Below are 24,820 nucleotides of genomic sequence, written 5' to 3'. Positions count from 1 at the left end.
TTCAAGAAATTCAAACGTGCCAAAACAGAACGGATTGACCGAGCCTAAAGGCACAAATATGAATTTGTTCCTTTTTTCTATGAAAAAAATAAAAACATACCAAATGACCAGGCCTAAAGGTGCAAACATGATTTTTTTTCTATAACTAACTTAGAATATACAATCTTTTTTCGAGTGGAAATTATACCAATCTTGGTGTGCATTAAACATAACATCATGCACAGCGCATCATCTGAATCAAATAGCTCAGAGAAACCAGGGGGGCACGATTCATTCATACAATTTTCCTGATTATGTACATGTTTCTATATTACGAGTTTTTTTAACTAATAAGAAAGAATATGTCATTCCCTGTGTAAGGAAACATAGATAAGATCTCCAGCTTATTACACGTGTATACAATATTTTCCAACTAAATACAGCAAAACTCGAGCAAAAGGCACAATTCCACCATTAACTTTCATACACTTTCACGATGCCGTACTCGTACCCGGCACCACCCATGCTACCATCTGCAGCCACTAACTTGAATGCTGCTTGGGAGCAGCTTCTGCCACTCCAAAGAGTTCCAGGCTCATCGGCAGCACTTGAGCACTTTCTAATGAACGCAAAGCTCCAGTTCTGCTCTCCAAAGAACGTGGTCCAGAACAAGTTGAAGGACAACACCAAACCTGTACAGGCATGCCGGGGTACCACAGCCTGAATTCAAAACTCTGAAACTATATCGTGCCCTCTAGCCCTTAAGAATTGATCTTTCAAGTACGCGGCTTCCCGTATAGATTTGTGTATACAATCTTTGTCCGGTAGACCAGGATCAAGCTCAAAACAACAGCAATGATGCAGAACCCGGACATGATCAGGGACGAGAGGAAGAAACAGATGGCACCCTCGCACTTCAGTGATGGAGCAGCTTCAGATATCATGGTAACCACTCTGGCAGGCATTGCCAACAATGTGGAGTTGTGGCGCTGCTGAGCCTGCTTTGCAGCTTCAGAGTCATAGATGCCGCTGGCAATAATCCCAGAGAATACCAGGGAGCCTGCTGGATTTGCAACAGTGAGGAAATTGTACAGTGCTCCAAAGTATTTCACCCCAAACAGTTCAGAGGCAGCGGCTGGCACAATGGCCCAGTGAGCGCCATAGCCAATTCCGACAAGCAGTGTGCCGATGTACATTGTCCCAGGCCAAGCCATTGCAAAGTTGAAGTGCCCAATTGCCATCAAAACTTGAGCTATAGCTAATGCAATTGCTCTTGGATACGCATAATCTCTGAAAACAGGTGAAGGAACGCAAAAGGATCAGAGAAGAAAAGAGTTAAAATGAATAAGATGCATCCTTGATTTGGAATTAGTAGTTGATCAATCGGTGTCAAGATTTTCATTAATACATAACAGATGTTATTATTCATGATTGCTGAAACAAACAATGTAGGTATTGCAAGTTTAGTACACATGGGAATGTAAATGTAAAAATGATCATATATTCATATCTGTTTAGGATACTAGCTTACTATGGTCACTTCTGGCCAGTTTGTTAGCTCCAGCACCTATCTATGTTTTAATTCCCTCTTCTTATCTACTTGCATTTGGCTGGATGATTTTTGTTATCCTTAGTAATAAGGTCTCCTGGTACCAGTCTGAAAATCTATTCCAGGCAAGAGAATAAAATTATGGCAAGAACAAACACTCAAACACTTGGTATAGTTTGGAAAAAAAACATAGGTCAACATGGAAGATTGGAAGGTGAAGATGCCAAAAGTCACTTGAATATTATTCAATTCATAACTGGAGAATGCTCTTGATATGAACTAAACAAATACTTAATAAGACAGCAGATGAAGTACTTTCTATCTCAGCAAAGAGGCATAAGAATCTTACTTGACAATAATCTCTGAGAAGTAACCACCACCAATGCGCCCAAGGAAGTTCCAAATGCTAATCATCGACACAAAAATGTGGGTTTCCTTGTAACCCAATGACTGGCTCATTTGCCCAAGATTATCAATCACAGTGAGACCGGATCCGGAGCCCAACAAAAGGGAGAAAAATAGAAGCCAAAAATCTGCCTTGATGAGCGCTTGCATCAGTGTGAAATCTTCACCTCGTCGTGGACCTCTCCTCCTCTTAACCCTCACTGCACCAACAGCAGCTGCCTGAAATAGCCTTGCCTGCAATGCTGCAATCCTTTTTTGCCTCTCTGAGGCTGAAAGAAGATCAACATCCCTTGGCTTTTCATCCTCCAACTCACTGAGTATAACCTCCTGTTGCTCCTCAGAAGATGTTGATGCACTTGGTTCTTCTTTCCGAGGTGATGGCAGTAATAGTGCATACAAAGTCTCATCGTCATCTGAAAAGAAGCTGAGTAGCACTGGGATGACTATTGGAACTAATAAAAAGATGATTAGAATGATGGTCAACAAGGCAATCATTGACTGGCTTAGGTCGACAAGGTCTTCAAGTAGCATGACGCCCATCAGATAAGCGGCCAAGAGCAAGCAGACACTGTATACAAATGTGAAACTTGTGCCATCAGAAGGCCGTACTTGCCTGTGGCCTCCAACTGGTCTTACAATGAACATTAAAGCTATAACTACCATTGTTGGGCCAACGGCAACCATGAAGATCAGTGCAGCATCATCAGGCGAGTGTATCATTGCATAGATCTGTGTCAGAATTGCACCACTTAACCCAGCGAATCCCTTGAGGATACCAACAATTGGTCCACGGCTCTTGGGGAAGTTCTGAACACACGAGACGAGTGCAGCAGTGTTGAAGTATGTCTCACCATTGTTACCAATGAAGATTAGAATACACATCTGGGGAAGGATGATAAACTTTTAGTATGACAACCGACATGAAAGCAATTCGAAGTATATAAAAGGGTAACAAAAATTCCATTTTACACATGTGGAAATTATGAAAAGATCCATGGTTTTGAATACCAATAGCTGAATAGGAACATGGGATCCTGAACCAAAATGTACCATAGCAATTGGATGTTATCTTAATATAAACCACGTAGGCTCTGGTAAAAAAACACTTGGTTTCTTATAATTACTTTTTTGCTTATGTTTATCTTGTTATTTGTGAGAGATCACAGGATAAAATCTCAGAAAATCAACTATTAAACACCTCATATCTAGCCATTGAGACTCAAAACTATGAGAGCTTGGATTAGACACCAGCTGGCAAAGATCACCAATAGCAAGTAGACCAGCCACCAGTTTGCTACTAACTGATTATGCAGATGCATTGCATGTGCATGCTAGTGACAGAAAATTCTGGTTAAGCAGATGCCATTTCATATATATTTTTTACCAACAAAAGAAATCAAGGTAGCCTGCTGCAACTGTATTTAATATACAGATAATAATCAATGCTGAGGTTCTTGATTGTACATTAAGGGATTTTAATAAGATATCGCAGTTAAATCACTGAATGATTTACGCAGATGTCATAGTGTTTCCAGGGCATTAGATAATGAGTTACAGCTAAAGGCGCATGGAAAGCAGGAAAGCCACCACGTTGACAAGAGAAGTACACCTTGGATGATGATTAACCATATTCAACAGGTCGTATGCAAAATTGTTCCAATGAAACTTCAAGAAGTTCAGAATTATAAGAGTATTCATTTCCTTTTCTGCGAACACAAAAACTTCTGCGTCTGAATTTATAGAAGAAAAGACCAGATGGGTTGGAGTTACAAAGGGCCACAGGATGTAGGCGTGGGCTATTGTCCGAGTTCAAAGCGAAATTTACAATAAGAATAACAAATGAGCTCCAAAGGAGGCTAAGAGTATTCATTTCCACTGTAACTGTACGCTGTGCTTTAGATGAACACGTAACAGTTAAGGTTGAAGTTCAGCTGCAATGCTATCCACAAAACAAGAAACTAGCTGTCATTTTCAAAGTGAAAGAGTCCAAGTGCAACTCTCCATCCAGGAGGGCGGGCATGCTGCATGTAGACATGTAGTATTTCATATTGCTAACAATGGTCTGGACGCTAATACCAAGATTTCAGTAACAGAAACCATGTGCTACATGAAGCAACAAGATCCTTTGACAGGCGGCATATATGGTTGGTTTCCGTACGGTAATCTTAGAAAATTCGACCGTAGCAGAAACAGCAGAACCCTATCAAAAACATCGGACGAGACTCTGAAACTTCAACGACGCCAGCACTTATTATAGAACCCAAAAATTCAACACGAATTCCAACTAAACATCGTGCACGCTTCAACCAACAACAGTCACGAGCAAGAAATTGTAAGGAAGTTTAGCGCCTGGTAGAGGACAGGTGATCGAGACCACGCAACCAACCAATGCGTCCGCCCGTCGTAATTGGTAAGGTGAAACAAAAAAAAAGCTTCAGTGATCAGAAGAAGAGGCGTTGGGATCTCACCGCCCAGAGCGGTGGCACGGGGACCCGGCGCGTGACGGCGAGCCAGACCCATCCGTAGCCGACGAGGTTCTGTGCGGCGCCGACGAGGAGCGCGGCCCAGAGCGGGAGCAGCGCGCAGAGCGTCCCCGCGAGGAAGCCGACGCTGTCGCCGAGGTCCTTGGCGACGCCGAGCCCGGCCACCTGGCGCTGGTTGTACCCCAGCGAGCTCTTGATCACCGGCGAGAGGCTGCCGAAGAGGTACCCCACCCCCGCGCAGGACTGCATCCACATCGCCGCCACGAACACCAGCCACCGGTTCCGCAGGAACCCCTGCACCCGGCTCCCCACCTCCACCATTGCGCCCCCGCCCTCCTCCTCCTCCTCCGGACCGCGAGCTCCCAATCGAAACCAGGAACCCGGACGCCGAACAACGCGCGCCGATTCAGACCGGAGCGGCGGCGCCCAACCGAGCGGGCGGCGGCGCGCGAGCCAGAGGCCGGGATCGGGATATCAGCGGGCGCGCCCGGATTGGCGTGCGGCTCCGGCAGCGGTCGCCGTGGCCCCTTGTTGTTGGTTGGCGACAAGCGTGCGTTGTCCCAGTGCCCCGCGTCCAAAATGACGGGACCCGGAGGGGAGCGAAAATCTGGGGATTTGAGCTCGCTCCCCGTCCCTTTTCCTTTCCTCGCGAGTTGGGCGGTCGGGGTGGCCGGGTTGGGGATCGGCGATGGAGACCCGGCGAGACCGCCGCGAGACGAGAGGAGGAGGAGGCGGCGAGGCGACAAACGCGGGGCCCTTTTTCTCCGGCGCACGGCTGCAAGCCTACAAGAGCGCACGCTGCTCCGGGTGCGCGCGGCACAGGCCACCCACGAAAGCGGTGGTGGCGGGGGACCCGGGGCTTTCGCTGCGTGCCGTGGCGGTCGGCGAGGCCGCGTGACGCGACCACACGATGGCCTGCGCGACCGCCGAGACGTGTCGCGGCCGGGGGGAAGATGCCGAGCGAGTGTGTTTGGTGTCAGGCGCCGCCGTGCCGGCTTGCCGCATGGGCGACGACGGCGAGCTAGCTGAGCGATCCCAACGCCGGTCTGGGTAGCTCACACGCTCCGCTGGAGTTGGACAGCTCGAGTAGGCGTAGGATGGTGGCTGTTCACTGGCTCTGTGTCGTTTGCGTCTTCAGCGGCGCCCCTACCTGCCGTGCATGCTCCTGTCGCTTACCGTCCTCGGTGGCGGGCCCGATGCCACTTCCCAAATCCCGATTGGTATAGTACTTCTTTGAGGGACAAAACAAGAGTACTGCAATGTACGTGTCGGATTCTCTGCACCGATCGTATTTGCATCCGCTGATGGTACGTGCCGCCGTGTCTTTTGACATTTTGTGGTAGCGGTGTGAAGAGAGGGCAGACTTTCTCAAGAGAGAATGCATCATGCGTTCGCATTGAAATGTTATTTGAAGGGAACCAAAGGGAGGAGTGCACTCTACACTTACCAATCATGCATTGTCCACCTAAACGCGTTTCGAATTTGTACCTCCGTCTGATTTGTATCCTGCGCTCCCTCCATTTCAAGATATATTGGTTTTGTTATACATTATGCCTAGGTATATGATACAAATAATATATTTAAAAATGTCAAAACGACCAATAGTTTAGAATGGATAAAGTAAATATCCTAAATCAATGTGCTTAGTGTGTGTGTGGGCCGGGCTGCATTTGTACTCCTCGTCATGCGCGGCGGAGGAAAAACTGACACGAGAAGATGGAGCCCATGAGCAACGAGCAACTTCCAGCCCATCTCTCCCCTCCGCCCGGACCACACTTCCAGCCCAGGCTCAGTCCAGACAGCGTCGCGTTCTTTCCACGCGAACCCCGCCGACCCACGGCCCCACCCAAGGGCCAAATTCCCCAGCACATCACGCCTTCACCTCACGATCCTCTCCCCCTGCGCCGCTCCTCTCCTTCCTCATCACGCCGCGACGCCTCCTCTCTCTCTCTCCCCCCACCCAGACAGAGCTCGAAACCCTAGGCGCGCTCGGCGAGGCGAGGCATGGCGATGGACCCGGACGCGGTGGCCAAGGCCTTCGTGGAGCACTACTACCGGACGTTCGACACCAACCGCGCCGCGCTGGTGTCGCTGTACCAGGACACCTCCATGCTCACCTTCGAGGGCCAGAAACTCCAGGGCCCGGCCGCCATCGCCGGCAAGCTCGGCTCGCTCCCCTTCCAGCACTGCGAGCACCAGATCATCACCGTCGACTGCCAGCCGTCGGGGCCCCAGGGAGGCATGCTCGTCTTCGTCTCCGGCTCCATACGCACCGCCCCCGAGGAGCACCCCATGAAGTTCTCCCAGGTCTGCAACCCCCCGCACCGCCTCGATCCGGTTCCTCCTTGCCTCTCTCATTCGCACTCACCGCGTAGGAGTAAGCCTTCCGCGTAGTCCGCCCTGACCTTTCAGCTGATCTGATCTGATCTGTGGTCATTCGTGTAGTTCCTGGCTTGGGTTGGTCCCAATCTCATGGTACTCAATAGAAGGACCTCGGTTTGCTTATTATTTTTGGATTGCTTGCTTGATCTGTGCTTACTGTTGTGATGGGTTGGTCTCTCACTATTCTCTATTTAGTATTCATTGATCCAAGTCGATTTCCGTATTGAAACATTTGATTAGCTGCTGACTGTTGGTCCTGTAGTACTGCGAGGTTATCTGTGTCGTTTAGATCTACACTACATGTACCTGTTTGGTTATCCTTGGTTAATCCTTTCAGTTGTGCTTCAATTCGATCTTTAGCTATGCTGCTGTGTCTATTGTATATATTTATGCTCCTTGTTTATTGCCTTAGGCTATTTTCATATGTACAGCTTTAGCACACTTTTTGAAATTTTTGCTAGATAGTAGTCATTGGTTTTGGTTACATAGCGAAGTTATTGGTTTTGGTTACATGGCAAAGTCGCTGGTTTTGGTGACATGGCAAAGTGATTTGTTTTGGCGATATTTTTGCAACACTGCTGGTTAATGCTAGAGGTACAGGCATGTGTCATGCTCAGCACTATTCAATTTTGCACGGTTCAAAGATTCCAGTTGATCAAATTTGTTGCTCTGTTTTGTGTTAAGTTTCATAAACACTTCATGAATCCTTTTAGAATGCACTTTATTTTTGTGTTTGTATCCATGGTACGTATTTCCTAGAAAAATGTAGACCTTGTGTTTTGGGGGATTATCTCTTGAAGCTGTTTAGTTGCCTCTGAACCATGAACAAATTTAATGTCAAATTTTTAGATATCGACCCATCTTGCAGGTGTGAAATATACCTGCATTTTACATGTTTTTGTGTTTCAAGTTGTGCAGTAACTGGAACCAAATGGCACGCTAATCTGTATATTTTAATGTCAAGTTTATGACTTTAGGAGCAGCTTGCACAACATGTCTATGATGTCTTCTGTATAAGCTCAGACTGCAAATGTGCAGTTTATTACCTCACAAACACACACACATACTTTTTTTTTATAAGAACACACACACACACACACACACTTTATTTGAAGTAACAGCTTCTAAAGCTTAGTTCTAAGAACTTGTATCTTTCGATCTTATGTTGGAAGCAATGCACAACTTTTAACTTGCCCTACTTCCTATAGCTAAGTTCTCAATGATAATACGATTCTGGCATGCAGCTTGTATATTTTGGTCTTGAATTTGATTTAGGTATTTGTTTGAAAGTGCAATGTGGTGATTCCATTGAGAGTTAATTCAGATGCTTATCTAAAGTTTTATTGATTTTCATAGCACCCCCTTTGAACCAATTGATTGTTTGCAAAACTCTAATATGCTTGTGGTGCATTTTTTAAATATACAGGGTGCATGTCTTGGTTGACTCCTCTTGATTGCAGTCATTTTTTTTACGTACCCTTTCCAGAAAGCAAAATTGACGTTGCTATGTTTCAATTCTTTCTGTAGGCATTCCATTTGATGCCGGCTGGAAATTCCTTCTACGTGCAGAATGACATGTTCCGCCTGAACTATGGTTAAAGACGGTCAAGAGTTGCTGGAAGCGAAGTGATTAAGGGTTTCATGTTGAATTGATGGATATGAATGATGCTGCTACTCCTGCCCGTTTGTTGGCTGCTGTTGTTTATTGCAAGAAAATTGCTAGACTTGATATGCTTGTTGGATAATTTCTTATTTTGGATCATGTACTCTGGTTGCGTGGACACCGCTTCTCTGTGGATTGTGAATGAAAACGGTCCAGATCTATTCATGTGAGGGATCTCCGGTTTGTCCTGGTTGATATTCATTTTAGGCACACTAATTATCCTGGTGACGTTCTAGTGTCCTGCATGAAAGTTTGCTAGGTGACGTTCTAGTGTCCTGCATGAAAGTTTGTGATTAGCAGGATTCCTGGAACATTAATTGTGTTGCCTAAACAGAACAGTCCCTTTCGCTTGATTCCTAGAAGTACGTACTTGGCAGAGTTTCGTACTGAGATAATTCTGTTGAAAAACATTGGTACTCTGTTTTGCCAACTTGATTGCTGCCCTGGTGCAATTTTTTTCTTCCTGTACGCCTGGAACCAATAAAAACTAAATTCAAAGAAGTTTCGGGTACGAAATCGAGATGAAACAGCAGCAAAAAGTTTTTTCTTCTGTGCCTGTACCCGCGGCGTACTGATTGATAGTGGTGGCCTGGCTCGGTGAATTTGGGAGTGACAGAACGCGACTGGAAATTCGGCACGGAGATACTACTGCGTTTGCAATGTTAAACAGATTCCTCTCATTCATGGGCCAAAAGCAGGCACCAGGCGGCGACGAGGGCCCAGTAATCATAGCCCAGAGGAGGGAAGACGGCGAGGCCGAGCCGGCCACCCGGCGGCCCACGGTGGATTTCTACACTCATTCCAGATCACCCACCAGGCTCCTCTCATTCTAGATCAACGTATTAAATAAATAAGAGTGAATTCCCTTAATACCATTGGAAATTATAGCATTTCCCTCGTTGCCACCTTTTCAAATTTCCATTCCCTTGGTTGCCATTTCGTCAGTTATCTTGATAGGGAAATACGATTATGCCCCTCCAAATAGAATGGAGTGAATTTTAGCACTATTATTTACATAGTTCAATATTGACTTGTCCATATCTGAAGAAGCCATCATCGGTGCTGTCTTCCTCCCGAAGGCCACGCTCGCTCGGCCGTGCTCACTGACCGCCAGAGCAACGCTCGCTCCGGCCATTCTCGCTGGACCGTGCTGGCGTGTGCGGGCCGGCCGCTCTCGCCTCGTGCGCATGCTCGCCAGGCGCGTCCCGGCGGCGCTCCACGCGCGTGGGCCAGCCGCGGCGAGGCAACGCTCGCCCCGCGCCGCCGCGCGCGTGTTGGCCATCTGCGCCCCGGTGGCGTTCGGCCCGCGCGTGTCGGCGGCGCTCCGCCCCCCCACGCCCAGACTCACTCCAATCCTCCATGCTCGAGCTCCTCCCCCGGCGATTTCTTCTCGCGACTGCCTACGGCAACTCCCTCCGGTGGCTCACCCCACGAGCGTGCGGGCCATCGCCTCGCGTGCATACTCGACAGCCGCGCCCAGGCGACGCTCACTCCACACGTGCAGGGGCTGTCTGCGGCCAGGCGACGCTCGCCCAATGCGCGTGCAGTGGTGCTGGCCAGCCGTGCCTAGGCGGCGCTCGGCTCCGCGTGTATGCCAGCAGGCGCTCCGCCCCGCGCCCTGCCTTGCTCTGCTCCAATCCTACGCGTTTGAGCTCCATCCCTAGCGATCTTTTCTCACGGCAACTCCCTCTGGTAGCTCGATTTGGTAGGAGATAAGGCAGGCCAGCAGTGGAGCCATCTTGCCATTCAGAACAGTTTAACCATTGATAACAGTGGAGGTAGCTGTGCAGATTGTGGGCCCGTCTAGTCAGTGAGAAGCCACTTAACAGCCATTGACGGGAGTGGCAACCAAGGAAGATGAAATTTAAAACAATGGCAGTGAAGGGAACCGAATAATTTGAATGGCAATGAGGGGAGTGCTATAATTTCCAATGGCATTGAGGGAATTCACTCAATAAATAACGGACATGACTTCAGGCAATAAAACAACAGGTGCAGGAATAAATGAGTCTCCACAATACCTTGTAGCTTCACAACACCCACCCAAATGGCCAAATGGAAATGTTGTCTGATTCTTTCAATCAACAAAACACTACTTTTTCGTAGAGTGGGTTCTTACACGTAAATCATCATCTTTTCCACGTTCTATGCAAGCACACACACAGTCAGAAAGTTAAACGCTTGCTGTGCGTGTGCAACTGCAGTGAAAGTATCAACACGCAACATGCTGGAAGTGTTTGACAGATTCAGGACCATGTTCAAGGGAAACTAGTTTCCTAAGTTGACAGTTGCTGATCACGACTATAGGGCCCCAGCTTAACCTGTTTCTCGGCATATATGTCTGCAGGCTTGAAGCTGGGAAATATACTGTATGCCGTATGCGGCTCCCATTTCCAGTTGCGCACTGCTCTTTCTCCAGATAGGAGTCCACTGCATGGTCCCTCCTTTCGTATTCAGAGGCCTTCTTCTTATCAAAAATCCTTATAAAAAAACACAACAATCGGGGTTAGTACTTTAGTGCTGAGAGCTTTGATGGTAAGGTTTGTTGAAAAGATTATACCTTTTTCCTGCTGCACAAACTAGTTTCATACCTAAACATAGGGTTGGGGCAACCCAACCACCTTCATCCTCAGTTTATTCTGCAATTACCAAATTAAGATGATCTCAGAAATCTACCGTGTGCGGCATATGAACGTTGCACGATCGTGATGCAGGTCAAGTTCATGCAGTTCTATTAGAAGAAATATCAATTGTGCATTATGACCCTGATAGCTGCCAGAGCGTCGGTTACTGTTTCCTCCAAGTTGCTTATCTGGGTCATGCTCATCTCGTCCGCATCTGCTTCCATTGCCCTGAAATTTACAGAACCAATTAGATAGCGATTAACACAACATTGAAGGTCTTCAATGAGCTAGAACCGAATATTGTTCATCAACTAAATGTGTACCATTGAGCAATGATATTCAGTTGATCAGGTAAAGAGCCGACAGATGACTGCTGCTCCTTCTGAACAACCAGGAGGGAATGCACAAAACATACAGATAGTTAGCGTATACAGAGGGAACTCAAAGAAAATACAATTAGAAAACTTACATTCTTTACATAATAAAATAAACAATATGCAAATTAAATACTAAGTCTGAAAAGAATCTGATACTAAAAAGCCGTATCCACAATTGCCTTTCATTAGCTAGAACAGAATGTGAAGATTTGCATAAATTGGTACTGGTGGTGCGTTCTATACTGATAGTCTGCAGCCACTGCAGATGGTATGCGTGCATGGAATAAATCCAGAGCAATACATGACGATTTTATTTTCAGAATTATATGATCATGGTTGTGGAAGAAATTCAGCCCATATGAGCTTACACACGAAGTTCACAAGATCTATTATCTATATATATACAAAACAGGCCGGCTAGGAAAGTTTATCTGGCTAGCTAGAAGCATCGTTGCAACTTGGAAGGTAACATGAGATATGATTTCCCCGAAGGACTTAGATGTGAATATTTTCTTTCCTTTTATTTTACATCTGGTTAATATCGTGTTGGATTGTTTTAGGTCCAGAAAAAAGGAAATGAGAACAGTTAGGTTGAGATTTAAGTCTGCATAACTTGAAAAGGAGACTGATAAAAGTCCACAGCAATACGTTCCGCTTTAGATTGACGAACAATATGGACTCGCGTAACTTTAAGTTGATGTAAAGTTTAGACTTGTTATATCTTCGCTAGCAGCCTAGCACAAACAAGTAGATTAGTAGAACCTATGTCGTTTTAATAATTAGATGCTTTGGGCCACAATGGGAGATCTATCTTTATGGTGAAAATGTAAATCACTCTGCGCTAGATTATATCAGAATCTTGACCTCGATTTTTTTTAGTTTATCCTGCTTCTTGCTAACCATACCGTACCATTAAACATTTCATTCTGATGATATGACAAGTAGATGCACCACTTTCGCAAAAGAAAAGGTGCAAACACCTTTCAATTCAAATTTTGCTGATCTAATGAGTCATTAGGATCGTATCTTTAACAATAATTCATCTAGCATAAACCCATTTAAAACCCTCACTGCAAAGATTTCGCCAAGCTTTTGAATGTGACTTCCCATTAAATTTACCACAATATTTTAAGGCCTAAGTTGATTTGAAGATTTGGCTTAAACAATAATGATAGTTTACAGAAATTTGAAATTCAAGAAAAATATTTCAGCCATACGTAACCTCTTTTGTTAACAGTACAATTCTTTTATACCCAACCTGCTCACAATCTCATTAGTAATAAAAACTGCATAAGTAGTTCAATGTACAATTCTATGTGATGTTATCTTATTTTCTTCAAGATGCAGGCAAATCACAAGCATCCTAAGTAACTCTATCAATATAATGGCAGTTAGCTACCAAAAAGAAACAGAATGAAAACTCACCAAAATATTGTTGTTGATAATCCTGAAATGTTACCTTTTTGGTAATTTAAAAGTGGTGAATTTCAAACCTTTTCCTTATATCCTCTATAGAAATTTTGAAATCCAAGATACTTAGACTCTTCAGTTGGCAATACTTGTTTGAGAGTTGGGCACAAGAATTCAGGAGGTAGATAAAATGATGCAGTTAAAGAGAGTTAAAATTGAAAAAAGTAGACCAAAGTTGTTAGACAACATGTATTTTGAAGATATATTACTTAATGCTAGATATATGATCATCTAATGATCTCCAGCAGAGTTGATGAGTTTCTAAACCTTTTTGGACATTTCTTACTGCCCCCCTTCTCTTTTTACTTGTGTCTTAGTAATAATTGGCACAGCTTCCAACACATGCCTTTGACCATTATTTTTAAGCAATTTCCTTTTTTTCAATTTATTGAAAATAATATTATTAGTCATGAGGAACCTATTAAATCTTTTTGACGTGAAAAGTATTAATAATTTTGTGCGCTTTCTGATCAAAGTTTAATTGTAAAAGTTTGTCTGCATGCAACCATTGGAGGTGGGTGGGGCATATATGTAAGCACAAAAAAAATCAAGGTAATGCATTCAGTTAGTAACAGACAGCACCTTTATCATAAGCAAAAGTTAGCTTTATTGTTTGTAACCGAGTAGATTTTGTCAACTATTTATGCTTGACCTGTATATTGCAGTCAACCGTTGAGTCTCTTGCTTCAATATTGAGATCATTTATTGTGTTGGCAAGGTCCCAGTATCGACCAAAAATTTCTTCAACGCTGCAAGGAAGAACGCATAAAAAGCTTAAAGTTTAACTCAGAATGGAGAAGCGGGTACACCGTAGACACATAGAGAAAATAGCTTGCTAATTAGCAAGAAACTCCATAAACTAATTAATGCACAATCTTGTGCACAAAAGGATAATCTCACCCTCATGAATGTATATATGTGTATAATTAATGTTCACTGCACAAAAGAACATGACCTACAATTACTTCAAATTAATTAACAAGATCACCACCAAAACTACATAAATCCGGTTTCATCACGAAAAAGCTCTATATGTTGCGTTAGTTTTGGTTAACTGTTGTGTTGAACAGTTGCAGGGCACAGTTACAATGCCTTGATTTGCATTTGCGCATATATTTTATGCATGTTTTCGAACTAGCACAAGTCAGTTAACAAATTATATGTTAACCATTAACAGTATCTGCTGCAGCATATATGATATTTATCAGTAAGTCTAAGAACAGCAAGGTGGAATCCCAAAATATTGGACAAGCGACATTTACAGCAGTCTTAGAACAGCATGGTGGAATCCCAAAATACAAATGCAAACAATTGACAAGCTAGCCCAGTGCGAAAACTTAAGCATGCTTGTCTCTCATCAGGGTTTACCGGCCATATCCCATGATGAAGCTAAAGGCCAGCATGGTCTGTTAATTCGCGGCTTGGCTTCCTAGTGCTGGCATTTATGAGTTCATTCTTCTTGCTACCTGTAGATCATTCTAGCGTGCTCCTTTGCACAGTTCACGACGCGTAAATCAGCTGCGTCCTGCACAGATCCAGCTTGCTCTAGCGGCAGCGGGAACGCGCGCGAGATTTCTAGACGAATCGATCAGTTCAAGCAAAGACAAGGCCGGGAAGCGATCGAAGAAGAAGCCAGGAGAGCATGGGTTGATTTAGAAAGGAAAAAAAACGCAAGCAAGAGCCAACAGGAACAGCAGATTGTTAACCGCACCAGCACCATGGTTGATTACGCGTGAGAGGCCTGAAGCAAATCATCGTCACCTGGAGGTGGAGGAGGCGAACTCGTAGAGGCGGCCGGCGGGGGAGAAGACGATGAGCGCGACCTGGGCGTCGCAGAGCACGGAGAGCTCGTAGGCCTTCTTGAACAGCCCGGTCCGGCGCTTCGAGAAGCGCACCTGCCGGCTGGTCCGGTCCTCGATCCGCCGCAGCTCCACCCGGCCGCGCTTCCTCTTCCCCTTGCTCTCCTCCTCCTCCTCCAGATGCTGCAGCAGCTGAAGCTCCGCCCTCCTCGCGGCCATAGCCTCCTCCCGCACCATTCGTTTCGCCCAACAGCGCCAAGACAATACCAACCTCGCAATGAACAGGAGAGCTCACTGGCACTTCACTGCTGGGATGGATGAACCGGACGGAGGCAGCAGGTCGGAAGGATATAAAGAGAGGATCGGAACAAATCTTGGTCTTGGGGATCGAGGCGAGCGAGCGAGCTAGGGGCGATGCATTCCTGCGAAAGTTGTGGATGGCAGGCAACAACCAGCAGGAGGGTGGGCTCCATGTCGCCTCCTCCACTGCTCCACATCTCCATCTCCTGCTCGAGCTCGACTGATGGGTCATGGGTAAAGGATACGGTGCCCATCCTGCCCCTGCCCGGCTGTCAGTGTCCCCTACCCCGGAAAGCGGAGGAGCTCCGCGCGAGGACGCGTTTCGAAACGGCATTGGAAGGTTGCATGTCCGCCACTGTAGACTGTTGTAGACTGTTGGTAGTAGTGACTAGAGTGCGCCAGAAATTGCTGCACTAGTGTTCGTCGTCTTGACCGTGAATGCTGGAATGGCAGCAACTTCACTGCAGCAAGCCATAGCTGATTTTGAGCAACGGCTGGTACTAATTTTTAAATTTGGATCGCATCGGATATTTGGATGTCATTTAGAGACATTAAATATGAGGTAACCGTAAAATTAATTGCATAAACGGAGATTAATTCACGAGAAGAATCTATTAAACTAATTAATCCATCACTAGCACATGTTTACTGTAGCACAACACTGCCAAATCATGGAGTAATTAAGCTTAATGGAATCGTCTCGCGAATTAGCCTCCATTTATGCAATGGATTTTGTAATTAAGTTATATTTAATACTCTTAATTGATGTCCAAATATTAGATATGACAGGACTAAAGTTTAGTCCCGACTAACCAAATAAGATCTAAATTTTTCTGAAAGTTATGGCACCAAGTTTACAAAATATATGGATTCTTAGCAAAATCTTTTGGGTGACTATATTGCACAGTGCCATGACAATCATAGCTATTGTTGAAACTTGCTCCGTTTCAAACTTGATGTTTTAGCCTTTTGAAATTCATAGTACTTGCTATATATCTAAATATAATGTATATCTAAGTGTATAACAAAATTTATGAATGGCCAACATCTTTGAATGGAGGGAGTATTAGGGTACATGATATTTTTGGAGTCATGCTAGAGCAATACTAGCTATTGGTGAATGGCCTGTTTGCTTCTCCGATAGATGCTCATATTGCAGGCCACGTAGCACCAGGCCTTGGGCTGTGTGAATGCACGGTTGTTCGACTTGGTTCAAAAAATGGGTGAACTATCGTTGAATCGGCTTGTTTTGCATTCTACTGTGGATTTTACTACTCTACTTGTAGTTTTCTTCACTGAACATCTTGTGCTACCTACATACTCACGTATATGCAGACCAAAATCCGACCTAGAGTTCGGTGTCACTCTTCCTTTTTTTTAAACGAACGTGCTCAGGCACGTATTTGATTAAAAGGACGTATCACCTTTCCCTCATTGTGCTAGTAATTCACAATAGGATTTCACATGCATAGGTCCGCTATTAACCTCTATCTAGCACATGTTAGGCATTTCAATGGGTGGCAGAACCATTTTATTTCAGATATATGCTCATGTCACATCTCCTTATTAGCTAGTATTTATCACTCCATGTTCTCTACTGTAGTCTGTAACCCAACATGGTCTTTGGCGTTACATTTGGAAGTACTGTTAATATCTCATACATTGAACCATGAAAATAGACATCATATAAAAGTTTTTTTTTCTGATACCACTAACATCGAATTAATCTGTATGGCATAGTATCCAAATTCTGAGACTAAATGTCAGTTAAAAGGAAATCCTGTTTGGAGCACTTATTTCATAGTAACTTTGGTTTTAAACAGTATGCATCAAAATGGCTTCAGCTATTCTACCAAAACAACTTCGACGGCATCAAATAAAAGGAAAAACAGCTTCCACACTGTAAAAAACAACTCATAAAAGCCATATACTTCATCTGTCTTTTAACATAGGGCATCCTACCATTTTCATAATAGATTAAGGAAATAAAAAATAACGCATATACCCCTATTTAATATCTTATTTGGTTATTATTTTGCTGATTTTATGGCAGGCTGGAAATATATTAGTTTTCAAAACACCGTAGGATGCCTAATATTTAGGTAAAAATTTTGAACCCTTCGATACATTATATTTTAGGATGGAGGGAGTATCTAAAATGAACCAAAAATAGAAACCAAAACCCTCCCGGACCATAAAAATAAAGATGAGATATGAGAATATTTATGTAATTAGGATTTACTCCATCTGTTCCGATATATAAGGCGTAACCACGTTTAGTTTAAACATTAAGGAATATATTTAATTATTTTTATCAACAAAAGGAACATAAATGTGTCTTATATTATATGACTTAGGGACTTGAGTAAAAAATAAGTTAGCACGGAGACAGTTCTGTAAAAGGTAACTTGTGAAGAGAGGCAAGGAGTTGTCACGTTCCTATTTGCCCGGTTGCCCCAGTTGGTTGGGCGCGGTCCTGGAGGCAGCCTTTACACTGTCCAATGGCCAGGTGGATAAGGCTGGCTGTAGTGGCAGGAGGTCTCAATTGGTCCCCGTTGCGTTTCTTATGCCCACGTGCGATAATTCTCCCAGCCTTCCTTTGGCCCTTGGACTCTGGGCCTGGCAGGATCAGTCCTGCCAGTACTACAGTATCTGTCACATGTTTTTTGTCTTCCTCTTGGATACCCCAACAATTTGGCATTTGTAGCGATGACTGTGACACCGTGGCATGGCTTCACGATAAGGTCGCGAAGGAAATTAAAGACGCCACATTGAGATCAGCGTAGGAGTACTTGAAGTACGCTAGTAGCGTCGAGAAATTTCAAAGAGGTGCCAGAAAGGATAGTCAGCCTCTAGACTTCTGCCGGGTCTGATTGGTTCCATGGTCTAAAAATTCGGTGGACTAAAAATACATGTCTAAAATTTAAATCTCGTTAGAGGTGGGTAAAAAATACACCCTACTCTCCCACCCACCCCTCTCTCCTTACCTACCCACCATAATTAGGAGCAAAAGGTTCAACATCCCGATCTAAACTTTAGATCTTGGAACCAAACAACAAAAACTCTCAACTTTAGTCCTCCATTTGAGGGGCTAATCTTTAGCTCTTAGGCTAAAGTTTAGCCCAAGGTATCCTAACAGGACTTAACTTCGTATGCTGCTGCTAGCTGAAAAATCCAGCCTTTTGGTTGCTTGCAACAATTTTCAAATCGTTAGCGGATTAGCTACACATTGCTATTGCCTAACTGTAGGGCCATTTGGTACGCTACCACAAAATAGCTTTACCGGTGAAGTTAAAAAAGAGTTTTATTTGGCTTCCATTTTATTTTTACTCCAGCTTCCAAAACAATTTGACACTATAGTGTCGATTTGCGGAAAAGATAAAGCCAAAGCCGTTAAAAATCCTCCCAAATAATCTCTAGATGTTGTAGCGGTTAGATGTAGATGCTGTAGAGGGCGAACGTGCTTCTAGCTCGGTGGTAGGTCCGCTCGGCGGAGTGCTACCCACCAGCGTTCGAGCGCTGTTTATAGGTGAAGTAGGTCGCAACACAAGTACACAACAGAGAGCACAGAAGAGCGTGCTCGAGCTCGACGGAAGAGCAACGGCATGTGCCTAAGAGGAGGACAGCTCCTCGGCGCCGGCGGCGCGGTGCGCTCCGGCCTCCGGTGGTGGATTTCGGCGGCCGCTCCGCTCTCGCTCCGGTGTTGGTCTGCCAAGAATGTCCACGCCTCTGCCGCGGCCCGTCCGTCGTCAGCTCCTCAATCCCACCCACCACTGCGGGAGGGCCCAAGAAAACTCTCCTCAGACCCAGCCCACAGACACACGGAAGTTTTATGGGCTATTTGCGCCGACACGGATGGGCTGCAGAACAGGGCCGAATTGGACAGGTCAGGCTGGGAAAGGAAGTTTCATCTTCAGCTGCCCTCGAGAGCATCTCGAAACTCTCCACAACAGAAGGTTAAGCAAAATATAGCAGCAAACCATGAAAAGTAAAAAAATGCTAGATAAAAATGAGCGAATGTAGAGTGTTTAGTGTAAACAAAACATGCATCGCTGCTTCGCTAGTGCGTGGTTCACCACTGAACAGACCAAACAACAAAATACTTGGATCCATCCACCTGACCTTTGTGTTCACCAGTCTCCACTGAATAGAGCATATAGAGAAAATGAGATTTCAATACCTAGATCCAATATTCCAGATTATCATAGTTTTTTTTTATAAGAACATGCAAGAATGTTATCTCTTTTCATGCATTACTTTCTACCATTTTTTTCCAACAAGGATGACTTTCCAATATGACAAAGCATCACAATACAACGTAGCTAAAGTGCAGCAAATTCTATAAACATTGGTTATTTAGGCAAAAGGTCGTCACGATTACAACATAAATATGGTGCAGCTACAAGCCCACACACAACGTTCACACACCCGCTACAACAGTACATTGGAGGCAAAGCAGTCACAATATTATAATGCCCAATACATTATTCGAGAATCAAATGGATAATCTCCAACAAGCTCATCACAAATGTTACACACATACAAGCCACGCAAGAATCTTAAAGTGGAATCTATCACTCGAAGCACAACATATGGCAGCGCGATGGGCGGCTCTGCCGCATCTTTATTATTTCAGAATCACACAGTAGTGTGATCTCATGGCAGCCATGGGGGCAGGAAGGTGGTCATGCATGAGCTAGTCAGTGCCTCGGAAGGGTACCTGCAAACAATAGCACAATTGGAGGATCAACTTTAATTTCATTCCAAGAACAAATTGGAGAGATCTTAACTAGTGCTTCATCATGCTAGTTTTGTATTTGAAGTTTTAGCAATTATATATCTAGCTGGACCAAAGAGCATAAAGAGAGCGTCAATTCTCTAGCTATTGGTATGACATGTGACATGTCATATGATTTCGTTGGCTAAATATACACGGTCGTGTGACAGATAAACGATGTTCTTTTTTGCCACCAAGAAAAATAACTGTACAAGGTGTCCTTTTGATGATCCTGTATGTAGGATAAAACAGCAGGGTAAAACCGGATTATGAAAACGATGTGTCCTTTCTGTGGGCATGCATCTCTCCAACCATAAGGCATTTAATAAAAATATTGCAACAAAACTGAGATCCTTGTGTGTTTTTTACGAATTATGTAGGAGAGCCACCGTCTGTATTAAGATAATTAAGACAAAAGAAGAAGAAAGTCAAGACTGAGCCGAGAGGTTTGGAATAGGAGCTTACCCTATCTGAAGGGTGGGTTCACCACGAGCAGCTGCAGCGTCGAGGGGATGGAAGAATCCATTGCCGCCTTGCAGCTGATGCTGCACTTCTGGTTGTGGCTCCCCGTGCTCCCACGCTTGCTGCCAGATAACCTGATTGCTCTCCTCCAGCTGCACATCTCAGAACAATTATAATGGTCAGCGTCCTTACTGCTTAAACCCTATAAATGTTTATTATTATGTAAAGATGAATAATGTGTATCTCCATTCAAGCTTCGAGAAGTATAGGTTTTTTTTTTGATAAGGGAGCATCAATATATTAGACAATTACATCATCGGAAAGTTAAGTTGGAAACTGGAAAACAATAGGTTATTTCTTCAATCAATTAATGGTTCTTTTTCCTGAATAAGTAAAGTGCAATCAATAGTTTGAAAACATTACACTGGTATTTTAGCATCTTATTTCAATTATGCATGATTGCACACCACAGAAGGTAAGATTTGCAAGACAAATATACATTAGACAGCAAGTACCAAAAGAAATGAGAGTGTATGAAAGCATTTAGTCAAAGGAAATAAATTCAGACCCCATCAAAATTTCTAATAATAACTTTAATCTTAAATTCTATGTTTCCGAATAAAACTTACACAGAGAAAAGATAAAATATTGCATAAGCCTTGAATTCTATTGTTATTCTGATCCTTTTTATAAGTAACCATTTGATCAAGTTCATCTATGAATGCATTTTTCGAATGGTACGACAATAGTCAAGTTTAACGACTTACTTTTCTTCGAAGACACTTATTTGCTTCAGAAAACATTTTTTCCTGCAAATTGAGGAATTTAAGTCATTCACTGGTTGAGGGAAGGCAAATCTATTTTGTTAAATTTTTGAGAGCATACCTTTCTCTGAAGTTCTGTCAGTTGATCAACCATGTGCTGTGTCTACAAGAGGAACATAATGGTCAGAATATTTGATACATGGAGGTAGACCTGGGCGTCGAGCTGAGATACCATTAAAGAGTGCCTGGTGCCACATAGTTCACAAAAATACACTTGTTGATACTTTGAGAATGTTCAGTACCCTTGTTGATCTTATGTGCTTCAAGGATGAATCAAGCTGCTTCTCGAGGTGCTCCAGCTCCTTTATGTCTAATGTATCAAGATCTTCGCCGAGCAAATTCCTAAGATTGTCCATAAAGCATGCAGACTTTTAAATGGATATGAAAATGTGGAACTGTATATCATTTGCAGAAATGCACTGAACTAAAATAGACCATTTTCGTATCTCTTATACAGATAGCTGCAAACTTGACTTGATAGTAGACAATACTTGAAATTTTCATTTTCATTCCAGCTAATTACAATTCCATTCTTGTTGCTCAAGTAGTAGATGACATGGACTAGCTGAACATTTAATGGTTCTACTTATAGATCACTCGCCTTCATTATTGTAATTAGTTTCGGAATCTGACCGATTACATTTGCTGTCGTGTTCCATATGGCTAACAAGTATGGTCCACAAAATGAATATTTTAGAGAAATGTAATAATATTTGATTGGAGAGGATTTGTCTCATCAACTTGCTTATTGAGATGAACAAATAAAACATGCTCTCAGAAAGGTTTCTGATAAAAGTTTAATAACCATAGACAAGCAAATTTAATTTGCTGGATGTGGTCCTTTCACGCATGTTTTCCCATATCAAAGCACATTTTCAAAAGAAATTGCTCCCTTAATTATATTGTTTTACAGAAAGACGAATTACCTGAACTTACAAAAAGAGAACTAACCTTTGAGTTCGCTGTAAGTTTTCAACACGTGCCTTCAGTTTGAGGTACTCATTACGGCTGCTTTTCAATTGCTGAATGAAAAAGAAATGAAAGAATATCATAAGCTGAATGAATTGTTCAACATGACATAATTGTGAAAAGACAGATATAGAACGTTATGCAGTGCTTGCCTCATGTTTTCCAATGGAAAATTATTTTACTGTCTAATTGAAGAGGGGATAGGATTGTCTTGATTGCATATTCTATCAAGGCACTATCACACTGATAGTGTACCCCCTTAATTGCCAGATTTCTTTATGATGCAATATAGGATGTTAGTAAGAATATGTAATTCTGAATCTTAAGGCCATAGGACCAGCTAGAGTTTTTGGCTGCAGAATAAAGTCAAGTCAAGAACTGTGCACATATATATATAGACGAAACTTTGCTACCACTCATACATTTGATATGTCACATGAAATGTGCTCATATTTTTTTTCGTACGAGAAAATCTGCTTAAGTGCTGAATCATAATTGTATTTCCAAGTTACTAAATGATAGTCACAAGTACGTCTTACAAAACAGAAACAGAATCAGGCTTGTTCAGTTCGAAAATGTACACACTGAATAATCAGGAGAAACTCGACATCTGTATTTCCACACACCTATATATTATTGATGACATTTAGGACTTTTTGCGTTTGCTTGAGTTTAATACTATCATCTAAAATAGCCTTTGACAGGTGCCTCCTTTAAATCTATACATAATAGTTGTGTTAGCCTGTGTGATCCTTCAAATATGAAAAATCCAAACCATTAGATTGCAAAATGTTGTTACTTCTTTGAAGCAAAGCAATTAGTGTCATAAATTCCAAAGTTTCTTTCTATAGGCTGTTAGCAAATGAGTATATATATTAAAAATTCTGCTCAAATGAATACAAACTTCTGCGCATTAGTCTGAACTAATTAAACTTAGGGAAAGTAAGACTTTACCTCACTCTCTCTATTTTGCAGTGCTGTTTCAGGCCCTGCATAACTGCACTTTTGATACTTTTCAAGTGTCTTTGGCATGCTGAAAGGGAATGAGAAATTAGAAATATAATTAATTCCTAGAAGAAAAAAATCAACCAGGCCATTAAAAGAGAGTGTGCAAATGCATAACAATAAGGCAAAAATTGTTCTGCTGAACCTGAGGAAGAGATTGCTTAATAATGGCTTCTGTTGTGCTCGGCATGGAGAAATAAAGTTTTTCTTAAATAAATCCAAGGTATGTAGCCATATGTAATTGCTGTCATTCATAATTAGGGAAGCTATAGTTCGGTTGAAGTGCTAAACTGATCATTCCATAGTTAATATAAGATAAAATAAAGAGTTAACATGGTATAACTTCATAATGTCATGAGAGTTGATAGTTATTTGTTTTGTGTAGGCAACTTCTTTTGTGTTTGGGCAAGTTTACTTCAAATCATAAACGACTTTCTACCACTCTCTTAGAGTGCCAATAACTTATGTCAGTGACATGTGGGATCATTGCATTGAGTCATCAAAGGGGTCCTAGCTGTGATGCTAAATCGTGTGACCAACATATTATAGAGCACGAGGTGCATTTTACTCTTTTCAAAAACCCTCTGAGTTCATAGACCAGCTCGATAGATTTGTTAGGCATCTCTATAGCTATGAGTCTATACTATATGACTCCATTCTGTTTGTTAGACTATGAAAATTTGGAGCGTGGGTTACTACATCAGGCTATCATATATATGAAATAAGAAACAATAAGGATGAGTGGATGACAACCGGATCCGCAGGAAATTTCTGTAATTGAGCTACCCAGAAACCATGCCTGGATCATGAATTTGAGCCGACAACCACGAGTACGAGCACTTCAAAGACCAATGGATCAAACTTACGGGCCCAAGGCGAGGAAGTAAAGTAAGATCGATCTAGGAAAGGGGCCAGAAAAGAAAACCCTAAACCCAAGAGGTCTTAAGCCGGATCCCGTGTCCAGAAGCCATGAGGACCCAGCTCTAAGCGTGCGATGGTATCTGCAAGCTAACCTCACCACCGCGAAATCCCTCCCACTCCCGGCGTCTCAAAATCGAACGCGCGCATGCAGCTCGGTTAAGCTAACAGCAGAAGCTGCTCGCGATGCTCGACCCAGCAGGCAGCAGCGGCATGCGTTCCATGGGCAGATCTGGCGAGATCCGCTGAGACTTGCCACCCCAGCCTGGCCTACATGTGTGCGTGTGTATACCTCTGCGTGCTGCAGAACTCATAGAGCTTGCCGCGGTTGGAGAAGATGATGAGCGCGACCTCTGCGTCGCAGAGCACGGAGAGCTCGTACGCCTTCTTGAGCAGGCCGTTGCGGCGCTTGGCGAAGGTGACCTGGCGGTTGATCTTGTTCTCGATCCGCTTCAGCTCCACCCGCCCCCGCCCCATGGCCGGCGCCTTCCCCGCGGCCCCCGAGCCCTCCGCCCCCGCCGCCGCCAGATCGACCTCACCGAAGCAGCAGCAAAGCAAAGCGAGAGATGCTCGAGAGACGGGAGCTTGAGGAGCGGCGGAGGAGACGGATCGGAGCGGGGATTAAATAACGAGGGGAAAGCGACGGCACGGGCTACCAAGCAAGCTAGCTAGCAGCCACCAGCCAGAGCCTAGCGGTGGTGGTGGAGGGATGAGGAGCAGCTCAGGGAAGGAGCCGGTGGGCGCAAGGGTGCGGCGTCAGGTTGCCGTTTCCGGCAAAGCATCCGTAGGGGGCGAAACCCTAGGCCCCCAGCAGCGTAGCGCGTTTGCGGAAAG

General features: G+C 43.8%; 4 protein-coding genes across 8 annotated transcripts; 1 reads left to right on the top strand and 3 right to left on the bottom strand.

The window, feature by feature from the left end:
- Positions 1 to 327: 327 nt before the first annotated feature.
- Positions 328 to 4,737, bottom strand: LOC112897452 (protein NUCLEAR FUSION DEFECTIVE 4). The gene is made up of 3 exons (XM_025965743.1): positions 4,402 to 4,737; positions 1,878 to 2,815; positions 328 to 1,269 (listed from the first exon to the last, which is right to left on the bottom strand). The coding sequence occupies exons 1-3, from the start codon at positions 4,735 to 4,737 to the stop codon at positions 756 to 758; spliced, it is 1,788 nt and encodes a 595-aa protein (XP_025821528.1). The 3' UTR covers positions 328 to 755.
- Positions 4,738 to 6,298: 1,561 nt separating this feature from the next.
- On the top strand, positions 6,299 to 8,656 carry LOC112897974 (nuclear transport factor 2-like). The gene is made up of 2 exons (XM_025966382.1): positions 6,299 to 6,723; positions 8,326 to 8,656. Exons 1-2 carry the CDS (start codon positions 6,421 to 6,423, stop codon positions 8,395 to 8,397), a joined length of 375 nt encoding a protein of 124 aa, XP_025822167.1. The 5' UTR covers positions 6,299 to 6,420; the 3' UTR covers positions 8,398 to 8,656.
- A 1,880-nt stretch (positions 8,657 to 10,536) lies between these two features.
- Positions 10,537 to 15,271, bottom strand: LOC112896355 (MADS-box transcription factor 51-like). 5 transcript variants are annotated; one of them, XM_025964295.1, is made up of 6 exons: positions 14,694 to 15,271; positions 13,585 to 13,681; positions 11,409 to 11,467; positions 11,226 to 11,313; positions 11,022 to 11,100; positions 10,537 to 10,941 (listed from the first exon to the last, which is right to left on the bottom strand). In XM_025964295.1, exons 1-5 carry the CDS (start codon positions 14,966 to 14,968, stop codon positions 11,053 to 11,055), a joined length of 567 nt encoding a protein of 188 aa, XP_025820080.1. In that variant the 5' UTR covers positions 14,969 to 15,271; the 3' UTR covers positions 10,537 to 10,941; positions 11,022 to 11,052. The 5 variants fall into 5 exon arrangements, 3 of the variants coding, with proteins under 3 accessions (XP_025820080.1, XP_025820081.1, XP_025820082.1); XM_025964296.1 differs by having other exon boundaries at positions 11,053 to 11,100; XM_025964297.1 differs by lacking the exon at positions 11,409 to 11,467 and having other exon boundaries at positions 11,053 to 11,100.
- A 4,227-nt stretch (positions 15,272 to 19,498) lies between these two features.
- On the bottom strand, positions 19,499 to 24,614 carry LOC112896884 (MADS-box transcription factor 7-like). The gene is made up of 8 exons (XM_025965006.1): positions 24,279 to 24,614; positions 23,018 to 23,096; positions 22,046 to 22,116; positions 21,337 to 21,436; positions 21,156 to 21,197; positions 21,038 to 21,079; positions 20,274 to 20,422; positions 19,499 to 19,751 (listed from the first exon to the last, which is right to left on the bottom strand). The coding sequence occupies exons 1-8, from the start codon at positions 24,461 to 24,463 to the stop codon at positions 19,688 to 19,690; spliced, it is 732 nt and encodes a 243-aa protein (XP_025820791.1). The 5' UTR covers positions 24,464 to 24,614; the 3' UTR covers positions 19,499 to 19,687.
- Between the last annotated feature and the right edge of the window lie 206 nt (positions 24,615 to 24,820).

The sequence above is a fragment of the Panicum hallii genome, chromosome 6 (assembly GCF_002211085.1).
Source record: "Panicum hallii strain FIL2 chromosome 6, PHallii_v3.1, whole genome shotgun sequence".
NCBI classification, from domain to species: domain Eukaryota; kingdom Viridiplantae; phylum Streptophyta; class Magnoliopsida; order Poales; family Poaceae; genus Panicum; species Panicum hallii.
The sequence above is the reverse complement of the archived record's forward strand: the minus strand, read 5'-3'. Positions and strand labels throughout refer to the sequence as shown.